Consider the following 13,706-nt stretch of genomic DNA (forward strand, 5'->3'; position numbering starts at 1 on the left):
AACTGGATGGTGTCAAAGAAGTTCATGAGCTCCTCATACTTGCTGCCAACGGTGGGGATGACGCACAAGGGAGAGATGGAGTTTAACCGAATGGTTCGTGATGGAGAAAAGGAAGATCAGAACCTAAAGCCACCCATGGTGGAGCAAAAATACAAGGAATAATCAGCAATCAGAAGAGCAAAGGTGCTTGCATATACACAAGGTTAAAACACAATCAAATTAGAAGGAACAAGTGAAGGAAGTTCATGGAACTGGTGACCATAGTAGCACCTGCAAAATAGATTATGTCAATAAGGTGGCAGAAATTAGACCAGCAGGTGATATAGTTTTACCTTCTATCCTGTTCAGAAGACAGAAAGAGACCATAGAAAAACCTCAAAAATCATGGACAGCCTTGAGAGAACTAAAAGTTTTTGAAGGGAAAAGAAATGTCTCAGACAAAAGAGAAAACAAATCTTTCTGGAAGCAGATTTATGATGGCAGTGATGTGGGGTTTGTATTTGAGGTTAAAGAAGATAACAATGCCAAGAAAGTTGATAGATAAAAATTAAGGGCACATCTACTGAAGTAAATGCTATCAGCTATTGGTTAGACTTTCAAAAGTATGAAGAAACTGTGCCTTGGAAGAATTGAAAGACACAAGATTTTCACTGCCTCTTGGGATGGCATGGATCAGCTGAAGATTCAGTGCCTTCAGCCACTGCACAATGAAAGAACTGGAAATTATAAATACAGAGATCATGGGGTCTGAACAAAGAGTGGCATCATTAGCAAAAAAACAATAGACTTTGATGATGACTGCAGAAGACGATTAATATGAAAGAACAACTGATTGGGTGAGAAAGGAACTATAAAAAATCCCCTAAATTAATAGTAAGATTCACCATCAACTTTGGCAGAAATGGTGTTTTCAAAGGAAACAAGGCATCCATGTACATAGTTTGGCGGGAGGTCATATGGTGGCAACATGTTTGGAAGTACACTACCAGACCCTGGAGAAATCTTTGGCACCACTAACAGATGATTCAGCAAAATGTTCAAGTGCATAGTCGCCAACATTTCACCAATGGAACAACCATACTAGAAACCATACTGGTGGTCACAAATTAAGCCATGATTTTTAAGGTAATAGACAATTTGAAAGTAATTTGAATGTAACTTTAGAAAATATACATTTGACTAAAGAATCTTTTAATATTTTTTCTATTTAGTCAATCTCTCCAAATTATTATTGTAAATAGTCTTTCAAACTGTACAATAAATGTTTTGGCTTCAAACAACAAATTCCAATGCTATAGCAAAGCCTCAACCTGATTCATGACTAATTTGACATTTAGACTGCTCCCTACAATCTGTCCATTTGTGGTCTAGAACTGTGCAAACCTGAGATTTCAGATTGTCCAAAAAGCATTCTACAAGGTACCAGATCACTAACCGAAACTCAAATAGAATCATTAAGTAAACCATTGAAATAATGTCTAATGACCTAACTTGGAATTCAGCCTGGTCTTGAAGTGTTTGGCTAGTACGGAGACACGGGGTAGTGTCCACACTCTTCACTGTGTTCCACAAGATTTGCAGGTGACCATTTTAGTGGTGAATTTTCACACAACCACAATTCTTTCAATCTGACTAAATAGCTCACACAGATCAAATCCCAGCACATCATTCTTCTATTTAATAGTCTAAAAAGTTTAAAGCAAAAACTTTGAAAATGTTTTTAATACCATTACCTCTTCAAATAGAAAAACCCATATTCGTGCTCTGTTAAAAACATCATGGTCCTCAGGCATGTAAGCACTGTGGTATAAGTGGTCTCACTGTTAGCGAGTGCTTGCAAGAAACTGTCACATATTTGTGACAGAAGTTCTCCATTTGGCAGGGAATTGGATAGCTGTTCCAGGTCAGAACCAGGTCCCTCATTTGAGTTAGTCAAAATCAACGAAATGTCCTGCAAGGGGCGAAAGGGCACCGGTTTCAGAATACCATATACCGATCTCTGTTACAACTTGCATTACAGAACATAATTTATCATGTCTCACTGGAGTGAAAAGCACTTACTAATCATCCACAGTGAAGGGTGAACTAATAACTACAACTCACAAAATAATCAAATTTATGTTCTTAGAAGTTGCGATTAAAAATAATCCTATTTTTGTCTCGTAGAATTGGACTTCAAAGGGTTTTTGTTGCACAGGAGCCAGCATTCAAAACCAGGCAGGACTAAACCTTGATCAAAAGATTAGCAGCTGGCCAAAGATAAACTGGATTCATCATCTAAGTGGGTCTTCTCTAAACAGAACACCTTTTTGTTGGATTTGCACAGCTAAAAAATTATGAACAACTTTATGCTTTATGAAACAGTTTTGCAGGGAAATGGAGATGGTTTTTTTCTTTCACCTTCCCTCCTAGATTAACATTCCGCTCCATTGCAGATCTACAAATTTGACAAAGGGGCAAAGTTGTCTAAAAGCTTGCCTGATAAATGAGATAATTTCACACAATCTATTTGAAAACCAATAGAAAGTGAACTCTCTAGATAGTTTATTTACAAAAGCCTTTGAGTGGTTTATGAATTTGTATTTATACAAAAGGATTAACATTCTCAACACTATTCTTGTACAAGTCCTTGCTCACACTATCTGTTCTTCTAAAATATTACATATATTCAAAAAAATAACAATTTATAAGCCAGTAAAGTCAGCAGTAAAATGAATTCAGATGCATTGGGAATAGCTAGATAATCCAGGAGGATTTTTTTTGTTTTGCTTGGGTTTTGTGTTAATAAAGATGAGTAATGATTCTGCTAGGACAGCATTTATTTTTCATGCACTCAATGTCAGGATCAAGGACTCTCAAGCTAGTTGCAGTCTAACATTTCCTCTACTCTGGCCCAAAATTGTGCCTCTGTCCGACATAAAAGAAGCATCTTTCAGTTCATCAATGCAATACACTTTTCTATTTCCCATACAAGACATCTTGTGGTCTCTGAATGATTGCTGGTTGGTGACAAATTAGGAGCAGCTATATGCTTTGGGCCCACAGCCACACAAAACTGCCTAAACTCATATCATGACTCTTACAGCAAGATGACAGCAGAGACATGGATATCATCAGTCTGTCTGGGCTGGAATAAAGTCAGGTACCAAAGATGAAAGAGCAGTATTTAACTAAAAATGCTGAGTTTCTTTATATTGGAATTGTCAAGCAGCTGTGAATCAGAAAAATTCAACTCAATCTAAAGTTAAGTTAAATTTAATTTTCCTATTGCCTTCACCTATATTGAAAATAGCCCACTGATCCTGCTTCAGAGTCACAGGATCATATCAGTTATTTTGGATAGACTAAAGTAAGGTTGAACAGCTGAAAACAGAAACTTAGCTGGCTTCACGCATAAACATTCTATTTTCACAGCAACAAATGTTGTTTTACCAACCACCCTTTGGAAAACTTAATTATTTAACCTCTCAATATTTATGTTTGAAGCTCGGCAGCATTAGATTTCCTGTCAAATTATGTTCCCCTGTGTACCAGAACCAAGAGCATGTTGCTATATATTGTTAAAAATAATATTTAATAAATACTCTATTACAATAGATTACTATCTTTTCCTGCAGCTATTCTAGAGATTTTACAATGCTTGAAGAACTATCTTGTGGAGGTTAATCCGCACTTGTTTACACTGGATTCAAACCAATACAGATCTGCAAGCCTAAGACAGCATTTAAAATTCATTTCTAACATTATATTCTTGATTTGCAGGTCTTCTGTTTTGTCAGAATAGTTGTGTCTATTTACAGAATTGCAGTTTAAAACTAATTTGTTAATGAAAGAAACTGTCTATGTCTAGTGTTTACATATGGGGATTAGTTACCTTGCAAAACACCAAACCAGAAATATTTTGTCCACTTCATCGGACTGAGTTTGCCCATTTTAAAAAAGCTGTTCTTAAGAATAACCCCCCCCATATTGTTTTATAATTAAATTTATATTTCAAATAAAGAGTAACAAGTTTAATGAACAAAAGAAATGAGCCCATTATTCAGATGTCACTTTTTAAACTGTCTCCCTTATGCTATTCAGGGGATTCAATGAGAAACATAGAATACAAAAGTCCTTTCACAAGGATGTGTGTCTGGTATTTGGTTCTGTCAGCAGTTGTGAATATTGCCTTGTCGCTATCATACGCTCAGCAACATGAAGGCAAAGATCTGTATTAGTTTCACGGCAACTGGGTTATTTTGCTGACATTGAGAAAAGGGTTTTGCTTCTGTAAATGTATACAATTAATCTAAAAACAAGATGAGGCAAAGGTTAGCTTTTTAAATAAAAAGAGTTACCTGGTCACAGAGGGATTGCACAAAAGAGGCAACATATTCAGCACAATGCTGGTGATGTACATTGTCGACCACTGTCTGTAGCAATTCCAACATCACCTGAAATACCTCTGCAAATCTCTCATCACCTTTGCTGGTTCCACTTAAAAGATGCAAAAGGGCAGCCTTGCAAGCTCCATGTGAAGCTAAAGAGTCCAGCAGTGCAAGCAGACGTGCAGTCTGGGCAGTGAAGAGCCTCTCTTTCCCTTCCAAAGGACTGTGAGATAGGAATAATTTGAATGATACAACAAAAATTTCTTATCTGAATAAAAAGAACTTCTTGCTCGCACAAATAAGGCTATTTAAAATTATTGTTAGACAATTTAAAATCACATGTTCTATTTTGTCTTCCAAATCAAACTTGACAATTGTATTAAAAAAATACTATAAAAATGTCCTTAGCAACTCTCAGAAAACAAACCCTGAAAAGTGGCAGCACCATCAACAGGCAAAACAGCCCAGAACACAAAAAAATGATTACCTGCTCAATTCTTCTACAATCAGATCCAATACAGTTCTGAGGATAAGGAGAGCTGTGGGGGAAGCCAGATCACACAGTTGTACACACACGCGCCTGAGTATCTGTTGCAGAGGCTGGCAGGTGGATCCAAAGCTGGAACGCACTATTTCTTGCAAAAACTTTGCTTGTATTTGAAGGTGAATGCTCCACAGTTTTCGGGTGTTCAGTGCAATAGCTATACCTTCTGCTGAAATCGGCTGTCAAACAATGCAACATTTTTATGGTTATACATAGAATACAATAATATTGGTCACACTTACAAGCTAAAACGACACACCTATGAGTGATAGTTGATCCTATAGGTGCAGACACCTTAGCAACACCTTTTGAAACAAACCTTTGTTTTCAGACATTCATCACACATTTGGTCACTTCTGTGATTTAGAGTGCAAAATGTGCCTCATCACTAGTACACTGTAGATAATGTTACCCTTACAATTACTTTTAAAAAATTTCATTTTACTCAGCTTCATTGGCCATGAGTTCTTGTGTAAAAGTTACCGTTCTGTTTTGTGCTGAAGTTATTCTTGGAGAAAGCAGCTTGTTTTTATATAGTGCCTTTAACAAGGTAAAATGTCCCAAGGTGTTTCACAGGCATGTAATCAGACAGGAAAACTGACACTGAGCCAAGGAAGATGACATTAGGACAGGTAACAAAATGCTTGAGCAAAGCATTAGGCTTTAAGCAGCAGTTAATGGAGAAACAGGGCTTGAAGTGGACAGGTTTAGAGACTGATTCTCAGGGTTATGGACCTAGACAGCTGATGGCATTGTTACCAATGTAGGGGCAAAGGAAACCGAGGATGTACAACAGGTCAGAATTGTAGGAATGCTTGGGGCATTGTTGGACTGGAGGAGGTTCCTAAGGCAAGGCATGGTAAGGTCATAGAGGGATTTGAGAACAAGGATGAAAATTTTAAACTTGAGACTTTGCTGAACCGACAGCCAATGTAGGTCAATGAGCACAATGTTCTTTTTTTAAAATTATTCATTCATGGGATGTGGGCGTCGCTGGCTAGGTCAGCATTTATTGGCCGCCCCTAATTGCCCTTGAGAAGATGCTGGCGAGCTGCCTTCTTGAACCGCTGCAGTGCATGAGGTGTAGGTACACCCACAGTGCTGTTAGGGAGTTCCAGGATTTTGACCCAATGACAGTGAAGGAACAGCGATATATTTCCATGTCAGGATGATGAGTGGCTTGGAGGGGAACTTCCAGGCGGTGGTGTTCTCATGTGTCTGCTGCCCTTGTCCTTCTAGAAGATAGTGGTCATGGGCTTGGAAAGTGCTGCCTAAGGAGGCTTGGTGAGTTCATGCAGTGCATCTTGTAGATGGTGCACACTGCTGCCACTGTGCATGTTTGTGGATGGGGTGCCAATCAAGTAGGTTGCTTTGTCCTGGATGGTGTTGAACTTCGAGTGTTGTTGGAGCTGCACTCATCCAGGAAAGTAGAGTTTGTTCCATTACATCTCCCACTGGGGGAGACGGTGGTGTAGTGAATGTCACTGGACTAGTAATCCAGAGACCCAAGCTAATGGTCTGTGGACATGGGTTCGAATCCCACCACGGCAGCTGGTGGAATTTGAATTCAGTTAATAAATCTGGAATATAAAAAAGCTAGTCTCATAATGGTCATAAAAACCTATCTGGTTCACTGTCACTTGAGGGAAGGAAATCTGCCAGCCTTACCTGGCCTACACATGGTTAACCAAATGCAGGTGTAGGGCACTTGAGCACATATAAAGAGACACTTATTGACATTGTGGTGTGGTTCGGTTTGGGATATATATTTGTTTATTTCACTCTGAATAAATCTAAACGAAGTAAAGATTGACTTGGGTTTCATCCTTCACTAAATGTATAACACAAGGACAATGGATGATTGGGATTTGGCACAAGTTTATATACAGGCATGACGGGTTTTTTTATATGCTCAAGCTTATGGGGGGAGGGAGGGGCAGAAGTCTTTGTACTTGGCACCTAGAGCAATGGCAAATGGTTAGCATCATTTGCCCATTACAGGCAGCTGTCCGGAATAAGCGTGGACAGTGCAAGCAATCGGGACTGTACTGAAAATCTGTTTAGAATTTCACTGCAAGGATGTAATGAGATATTACTTATATTATTCGCTGTACCATTAATACCAGAAATTAAGATTCATAAATTACCATGAATGAGTGGTTATAATTATGACAAAAAGCTTGAAAGTGCAGGCCTTTTCAACTTCAATGGAGACAATTAAAGGTAGGGGAATTTAAAACAGACTTCAAAGATTAAAAAAAAAATAAAAAAGTTTCCATGAACAATATTTGGAGAACATACTGTGATGAAATGGCTTTTGAGACTGTCCCTGGCTGGAACAGAAACCAGGACCAGTTCTCTGGGGGAGGAGTTACTTAATTGGTTTTCCTGGCTGTGACATCAAACTTCAGAGAAATTAACCTGTGCCTTTCTTTGCTAAGGAAACAGAAGCTAATTGGGAGATGAGGTTTCAGCCTATGGTCAGAGCAAGTAGTACCAAAAGTTCAGTTTCTGTTTTGCAGAAAGAGTGCAGACACAAGGACACTTAAGAAAGCAGCGTCTGAGCTAGCTGAAATGACTGAGATGTAAAAGACTGTGTGGGTCATCCAGGCACACTAAAGAATTGGGTGGTTTTTACCAGACCCGACCATACTGTGCATTGGGGTGTTATTGAGTGGTTGGACGAAGGGACTCTGGAAAACAACACCATCAGGAATGCCGTGACGTGGGTGAGAGGTTCCACAAAAGTACGCTTTGTAGGTAATAATTATCCGTGGATTTCAGATGGAGTAAAGTGTTTATCGGAGGCTACTTGAGGATTAGACCCAGTGTGACAAAGAATGGTTGAAATCTACTGGAGCTGAGATGGACTAAGGGGCAGCATATGGTGCCATATATGTGCTAAGAGGGTTAATCTGAGAGATTTAACTGTGTTGTATCAACTGTTCAAAGTGTAATTTATAGTTTCTCCTGAATACAATATGCCTGTTAGTTCATATTTAATCTTTGTTGATTTTAGTTTGATTGTTAGAGTAGAAGTTTTAAAAAGTGAAATCTCATCCATCAGTTTCTTCTGTTGGGATTGTTTGCGAAGTTTGATTCTTTCATGTTATTGACACAGGCATCATAACAATACTCATAAGTTGCCCTGCAAGTCACACACCATGCTGACTTGGAACTATGTCGCTGTTCCTTCATTATTGCTGGGTCAAAATCTTGGAACTTCCTTCCTAACAGCACTGTGGGTGTACCTACACCACACTGAGTGCAGCAGCTTAAGAAGGCAGCTCATGACCACCTTCTCAAGGGCAATTAGGGATAGGCAATAAATGTTGGCCCAGCCAGCAATGCTCACATCCAACAAATGAATAGATAAAAACATTTCACTAGAAGAATGCAGTTAGAAGAATTGTTTTCACACGGCTGGTTATTAGGACATGCAACACTTTATCAAAATGGCTACTGAGCCAGACTATGCTGGATTAAGAAGCAGAGGGCTGACTGAAGCCAGATGCTATTTCTTGTTAAGACACTCTGGAAGATTTATTACAGCTATTAACAGAGAGCACTTTGTTGATTTGAACTTTCAAATATCACCTTACAATATAAAACCTTTAAAGGTGATTTTAAGATCCTCTGTTACCCCAAAGGGTTAATGCACCAGTTGTTATGGTCTTGTGCAACAATCTCGGTTCAATTCCATGTCTCTGCTGCGTCAGGCTTCAGTTGAGGCAATGTTATGGGAATTACTATTTGCTACAATATTCCACAGGCAAAGGGTATGAAGAAACATTAGCCAGGTTTCCTTTCCCATTTTCTAAACAATGACTTGCTTAAAATATGCATACTTGTGATTAAGCAGTAATTAGATTGGTTTGATACTGATACCACAGGGTTGAATGGCCTATGAACATTTATCTTTAGACTTGCGTATGCATAATGCCAATTGGATGAGTTACGAAGGACTACGAGAAGGCATTGAACTATATTCAACAAAGGGGAGGAAATTCGGAATCTGTTTAAAAGTGAAAAAACAACTGTTTACTTACCTCAACATCAGCATCCTGGGGGTTACCATTGATCAGAAATTGAACTGGGCTAGCCATATAAATACTGTGGCTACAAGAGCAGGACAAAGGCTAGGAATCGTGTGACGAGTAACCACCTCCTGACTCCCCAAAGCCTGTCCACCATCTACAAGGCACAAGTCAGGAGTGTGACGGAATATTCCCCACTTGCCTGGATGAGTGCAGCTCCCACAACACTCAAGAAGCTTGACACCGTCCAGGACAAAGCAATCCGCTTGACTGGCACCACATCCATAAATATTCACTCCCTCCACCACCGACGCACAGTAGCAGCAGTGTGTACCATCTACAAGATGTACTTCAGGAATTCACCAAGGCTCCTTCGACAACACCTTCCAAACCCACAGCCACTACCATCTTGAAGGACAAGGGCAGCAGATAGATGGGAACCACCACCTGGAAGTTCCCCTCCAAGTCGCTCATCATCCTGACTTGGAAATATATTGCTGTTTCTTCACTGTCGCTGGGTCAAAATCCTGGAATTCCCTCCCTAAGAGCACTGTGGGTGTACCTACACCACATGGACTGCAGCGGTTCAAAAAGGCAGCTCACCACCACCTTCTCAAGGCAACTAGAGATGGACAATAAATGCTGGCCCAGCCAGTGATGTCCACATTCCATGAGTGAATAAGAAAAAATCAACACCAGGTTTTAACAAAGTAAGCTGATGTAGGAGTAAGAAGGCATCATTCATTTACTCACTACAAAGTTCCTTTAGGAGACCTTCTGCTATCTGGTCCACTAAATTAAGATTCAAAGCCAAAAATCTATTAGTTCTCCTATAAATCTACTAAGCAATATAGCACACTTCTTAGGTTTGCAGAAGAATAAAAATATATTTGCCTTTTGAGTCTTGGTAATATAGCACACTTCAAAATTGCAGACAAGGCCTCAATATTAAATTTTGTGAAATGACTAAAAGTATCACAAAGTGACTTGAATTACTTTCATTTGTTCCTCTCCCTTATCACTACGATACTCCTTTAGTCAGAAGACAATAACTGTCTGTCCTGCAGCTTCTGCATGGCCATCACTTATGATGCTGTTTGATTCCACTTCACTTTGCTCAGAATGGCTCAGTCTTCTCCTTTTTGCTGGACATCAACTATTTGTAAAACAATTATTCACCCACTGAAGACCACAAAGGTTAATGACAGAGCAACAGGTTATTGGGTTATTTGGAAATTGTAATGATTTAATTGAGGCTGTACTAATCAACATGTCTCAATGTTTCAGATATTCACTCCATTTGAGATTAGTCTTAGATGAGTTTTAAGTGAACTAGGCTGCTGAGTAAAACAATATCCAAGCAGACACAGTGATCCGTGGGTACCACTGGCAGGGATACAATAATCACAGTTTATTTGAGGGCAAGTTTAGAGACCGAATCTCACCTGTGTGGTTTGCATGGGCAGTGGAAAAGGCAAGAGTTCTGAAAGCAGCAGCATTCCAGAGAAAAATCCTTCTGGTGTTTTCAGTACAAAGGAAAGGACTTCCTTTAACATTAATGACCATGTGTTGTTTGCCAAAGATTCCTCAGAATAAGTAACCTGCTCGTTGACTCCTTGAGTAAAAGTAAGTAGAATATCAACTATATCATTCTGAATCTTTTGCTCTTCATCATCCAGTCGCCCTGACAGAGGTATAGAGCAAAGGACCATGTGGAGAGTAGCTAGTACTGTAGGAACTCGTACATCCTTAAATTCAAAAGATCCACCTCTCAGAAGTTCTGTCAACATAGCCTTTAAAAGGGAAAGAGTGCATCTTGTGAGGGAGAGAATCATAATCCTCTGCAATGTAGTTCCCATATTTGCATGCAGTCTCCAGGGTAGTATTAAGACACTGTTTAGTTTTTGCAGAATTCGAATAAATATGTCCATTCCTTCTGCAGAAAACAATTGAATAATTGCAAGATTCCACTTAAGGTCTTTCTGCTGACCTAGTGAAAGAAATACAAAATTATTTAAAAGGAGAAATAAAAATCAAACACATTGTCCATTACCTCTAAAAAATATAATTCTAATCTATTTGAGGAATGATAGGTTAAAATGCCAAATTTTTGAAGACAGGTAGTTTACCAAAGTGAGCAGTAGTAATACTACACACTCAATTACTGATGCGGATAATCCCTCACCACAAAATTTCTGCTGGTTTAACAGTTCCAGATCTGAAAATGTTGTAAACCATGTTTCTCTTAAGTTAGCAGTGAGGTTTGATAATTGGGGAAATGCCATACTTGCATTTGTACTGACAATGGTTAACTAGAACTGTGAAATTTATTTTTCACTGCTAGGAACAAAACAGAGGAAGTTCCAGTTAGAAAATTAAGCATCTAGAATCTACTGTCAAAATAACAGTGAGGCTAATGGCACTCACTGCTATTTATGCACAAATGCTACAGCAATTTTAGGCAAGGGGTAGATGCACAGTTAAATTCAAAAATCCAACCATTTCTGTCCAGAGATACACTACTCCACAGTTCTTTACCACTGAAATCCACTGATTAGTGTGAAACTGTTGTATTTGCACTGTAGAAACAAAATAAACCCTCCATAGAAAGTCTTGTCTACTTCAGTTCAAGTCCTTTTTTAACAACATGATAATTGGTAACCATTATCCGACATTGAAAATTATCCCACTCCTGGTTTTAGTTATTGGAGATTTTAAAAATATGAAATATTCAATTTTACTTTTTTTACTATTCCTTTTTGTCTCTTTTTCTCTCTCAATCTAATCTTTCCTTCCTTCTCTACTTCTCTTTCCTAAACATGATTTGACATTTGTGCAGCTAATTTCACAATCCTTCAATCTGATTAGCTAAAGAAATGTACAGTTGCTCATTCTGTTCAGACGTTCCACTTCCCTCACTGCTACTTTATCAGCTCTCACGTACAGCAACTTATCTCGCAAAAAATGTAAAATCTAAATGGGTAAATCTAACTAACAGCAGATGCCATGAAATGCCCTGCTACAGTAAACTATGATGCATTATCTTTGGAACCAAGAAATTATCAACACTTCCAAGATATACCAGTAAATGCTTGGTTTATTTTGGTTTTGATTCTCACCTTTACTCCATGTAACATTTTTAAATAAGTCATAAATTAAAAAAGTTTTCCCACAGACAACTGTAAGATTGTCTGTTGGAATAGAGTTGTAGTTACCAAAAAATAAAATACTATTCTATCACACTATCACGTTTATGTATCATACCTTCAAGGGGGGGAGGTGGGCATGCAATGTGGCAAAGGACACGCAATGCAGTGGTTAGTCCAGCACCTTCCTGAGCCATCTGAATGGTCAAATTATCCAGATTCTAAAAACAAAATAAAACCATATTCTCATTTAAGTGCTCAACGCTAAATAGTTATAGTCTGAACTGGCAGGTTGTTAAAGTAATCTTTTGCAAACCTCATTTTTATGCAAACAATTTCAAAAATCACTGATACATACAATACGATATATATGTATCAATCATCCTGCATATCTCTGAACTTGTGAATTTTTAACAAAACACTTTTGTAAGAAAATTTAGAGTTTAAAAATCCATTATCGATACATTAGGAAATGAAAACTGGTACAACCTTGGGTTTAATACACTCTTGGAGAAATTCAAAAATTGGTTAACTGTTAACTTATCTCAAAACTTTAAGCAACAGGTGAAGCTAGCTGTTTCACGCTGCTACTATGCAGCAGCAACACAAGTGGTATTCGCCACTCACAGGATGCAGCAATCAAGCCAAAAAGACGTTCCACCTATCTCACAAATGAGTAATGTGGTATATGAATATCAATGCCAGTGTGATGCTAGGTATGTAAACCGTACATCCCAAAGACTGGCAGATTGTATCAAACAGCATGTCCCTCCCGCTGTTCACAACGTGCAAGGTACAGGCTGTATCCAACTAGGCAGTGCTTGCAAAACTCAAAACACACTGTCCAACATTAGATGTGATTCCATGATTGGACACCATTTGCTAAATAATCCTTAGTGCTAAGAATTATGCTGACAACCAATTTAAGATTGCCAGTCGGGCTCGTAGTGTGGTGCATTTGTGTGTACTGGAAGCTACATATTTTAGCAGACAGAAAGAACATGTACACATATTGCGACTGTTTCAGCTAAACAAAATAAGTGATAGCCATTCACTGGTTCATTCCTCAGGTCAATGATTTGACCAGAGTCAAGCTGCCTGGTTTAAATTTCAAACAATGCTTGGTAGCTAACTGTCAGTCACCATTAACTGGTGCAGTCTCCACAGCAACACCTCTTCCAATCAGCACTCTCTTATCATAGAAGTATAAAGTTGTTGCTTCCCCTGACATTGATATTCTTGCAATTGTCCTGATGAGTGCAAGACAAATAGCTTCGGCGAAATGAGCTTTTTCAGCAATATCTATTTTATTCCATATTTTTACTTCAACCTGCTTTTGCTCTAAAAGAAGTTATAACAAGCTTTAACTTACCTTTATTTTGCTGCCTTCCTACTCATACACCCATTTTACAAGTCTGATTTTCTTTTTTTACAATTCTGACTTTTTAAAAAAGTTTTTAACTGGCTGAAGACTGGCTTTGTTTTCAACTACTTGAAAGCCCACAATCTATTGATGAGAAAATCATATCTCAATGCAGAAGTGTAAGCATTTGCTGAATTTTCCTTATATCAGGCTGATAATTCTAAATTTTACTGTAACTTGATTATG

The 13,706-nt window shown here is 38.5% G+C and overlaps 1 protein-coding gene across 4 annotated transcripts in view; it reads right to left on the minus strand.

Moving 5' to 3' along the window:
- virma (vir like m6A methyltransferase associated) overlaps positions 1-13,706 on the minus strand; it is a 118,630-nt gene that overhangs the window by 48,285 nt on the left and 56,639 nt on the right. For all 4 annotated transcript variants that reach the window (XM_078540772.1, XM_078540770.1, XM_078540773.1 and 1 more), the window contains 5 exons: positions 12,216-12,318; positions 10,397-10,941; positions 4,858-5,093; positions 4,341-4,593; positions 1,734-1,951 (listed from right to left, as the gene is read on the minus strand). In XM_078540772.1, the coding sequence (XP_078396898.1) occupies positions 1,734-1,951; positions 4,341-4,593; positions 4,858-5,093; positions 10,397-10,941; positions 12,216-12,318 (1,355 nt within the window). The remainder of the gene's footprint in view (positions 1-1,733; positions 1,952-4,340; positions 4,594-4,857; positions 5,094-10,396; positions 10,942-12,215; positions 12,319-13,706) is intronic.

The sequence above is a fragment of the Cetorhinus maximus genome, chromosome 4 (assembly GCF_964194155.1).
Source record: "Cetorhinus maximus chromosome 4, sCetMax3.hap1.1, whole genome shotgun sequence".
In the NCBI taxonomy this organism is placed as follows: Eukaryota; Metazoa; Chordata; class Chondrichthyes; order Lamniformes; family Cetorhinidae; genus Cetorhinus; species Cetorhinus maximus.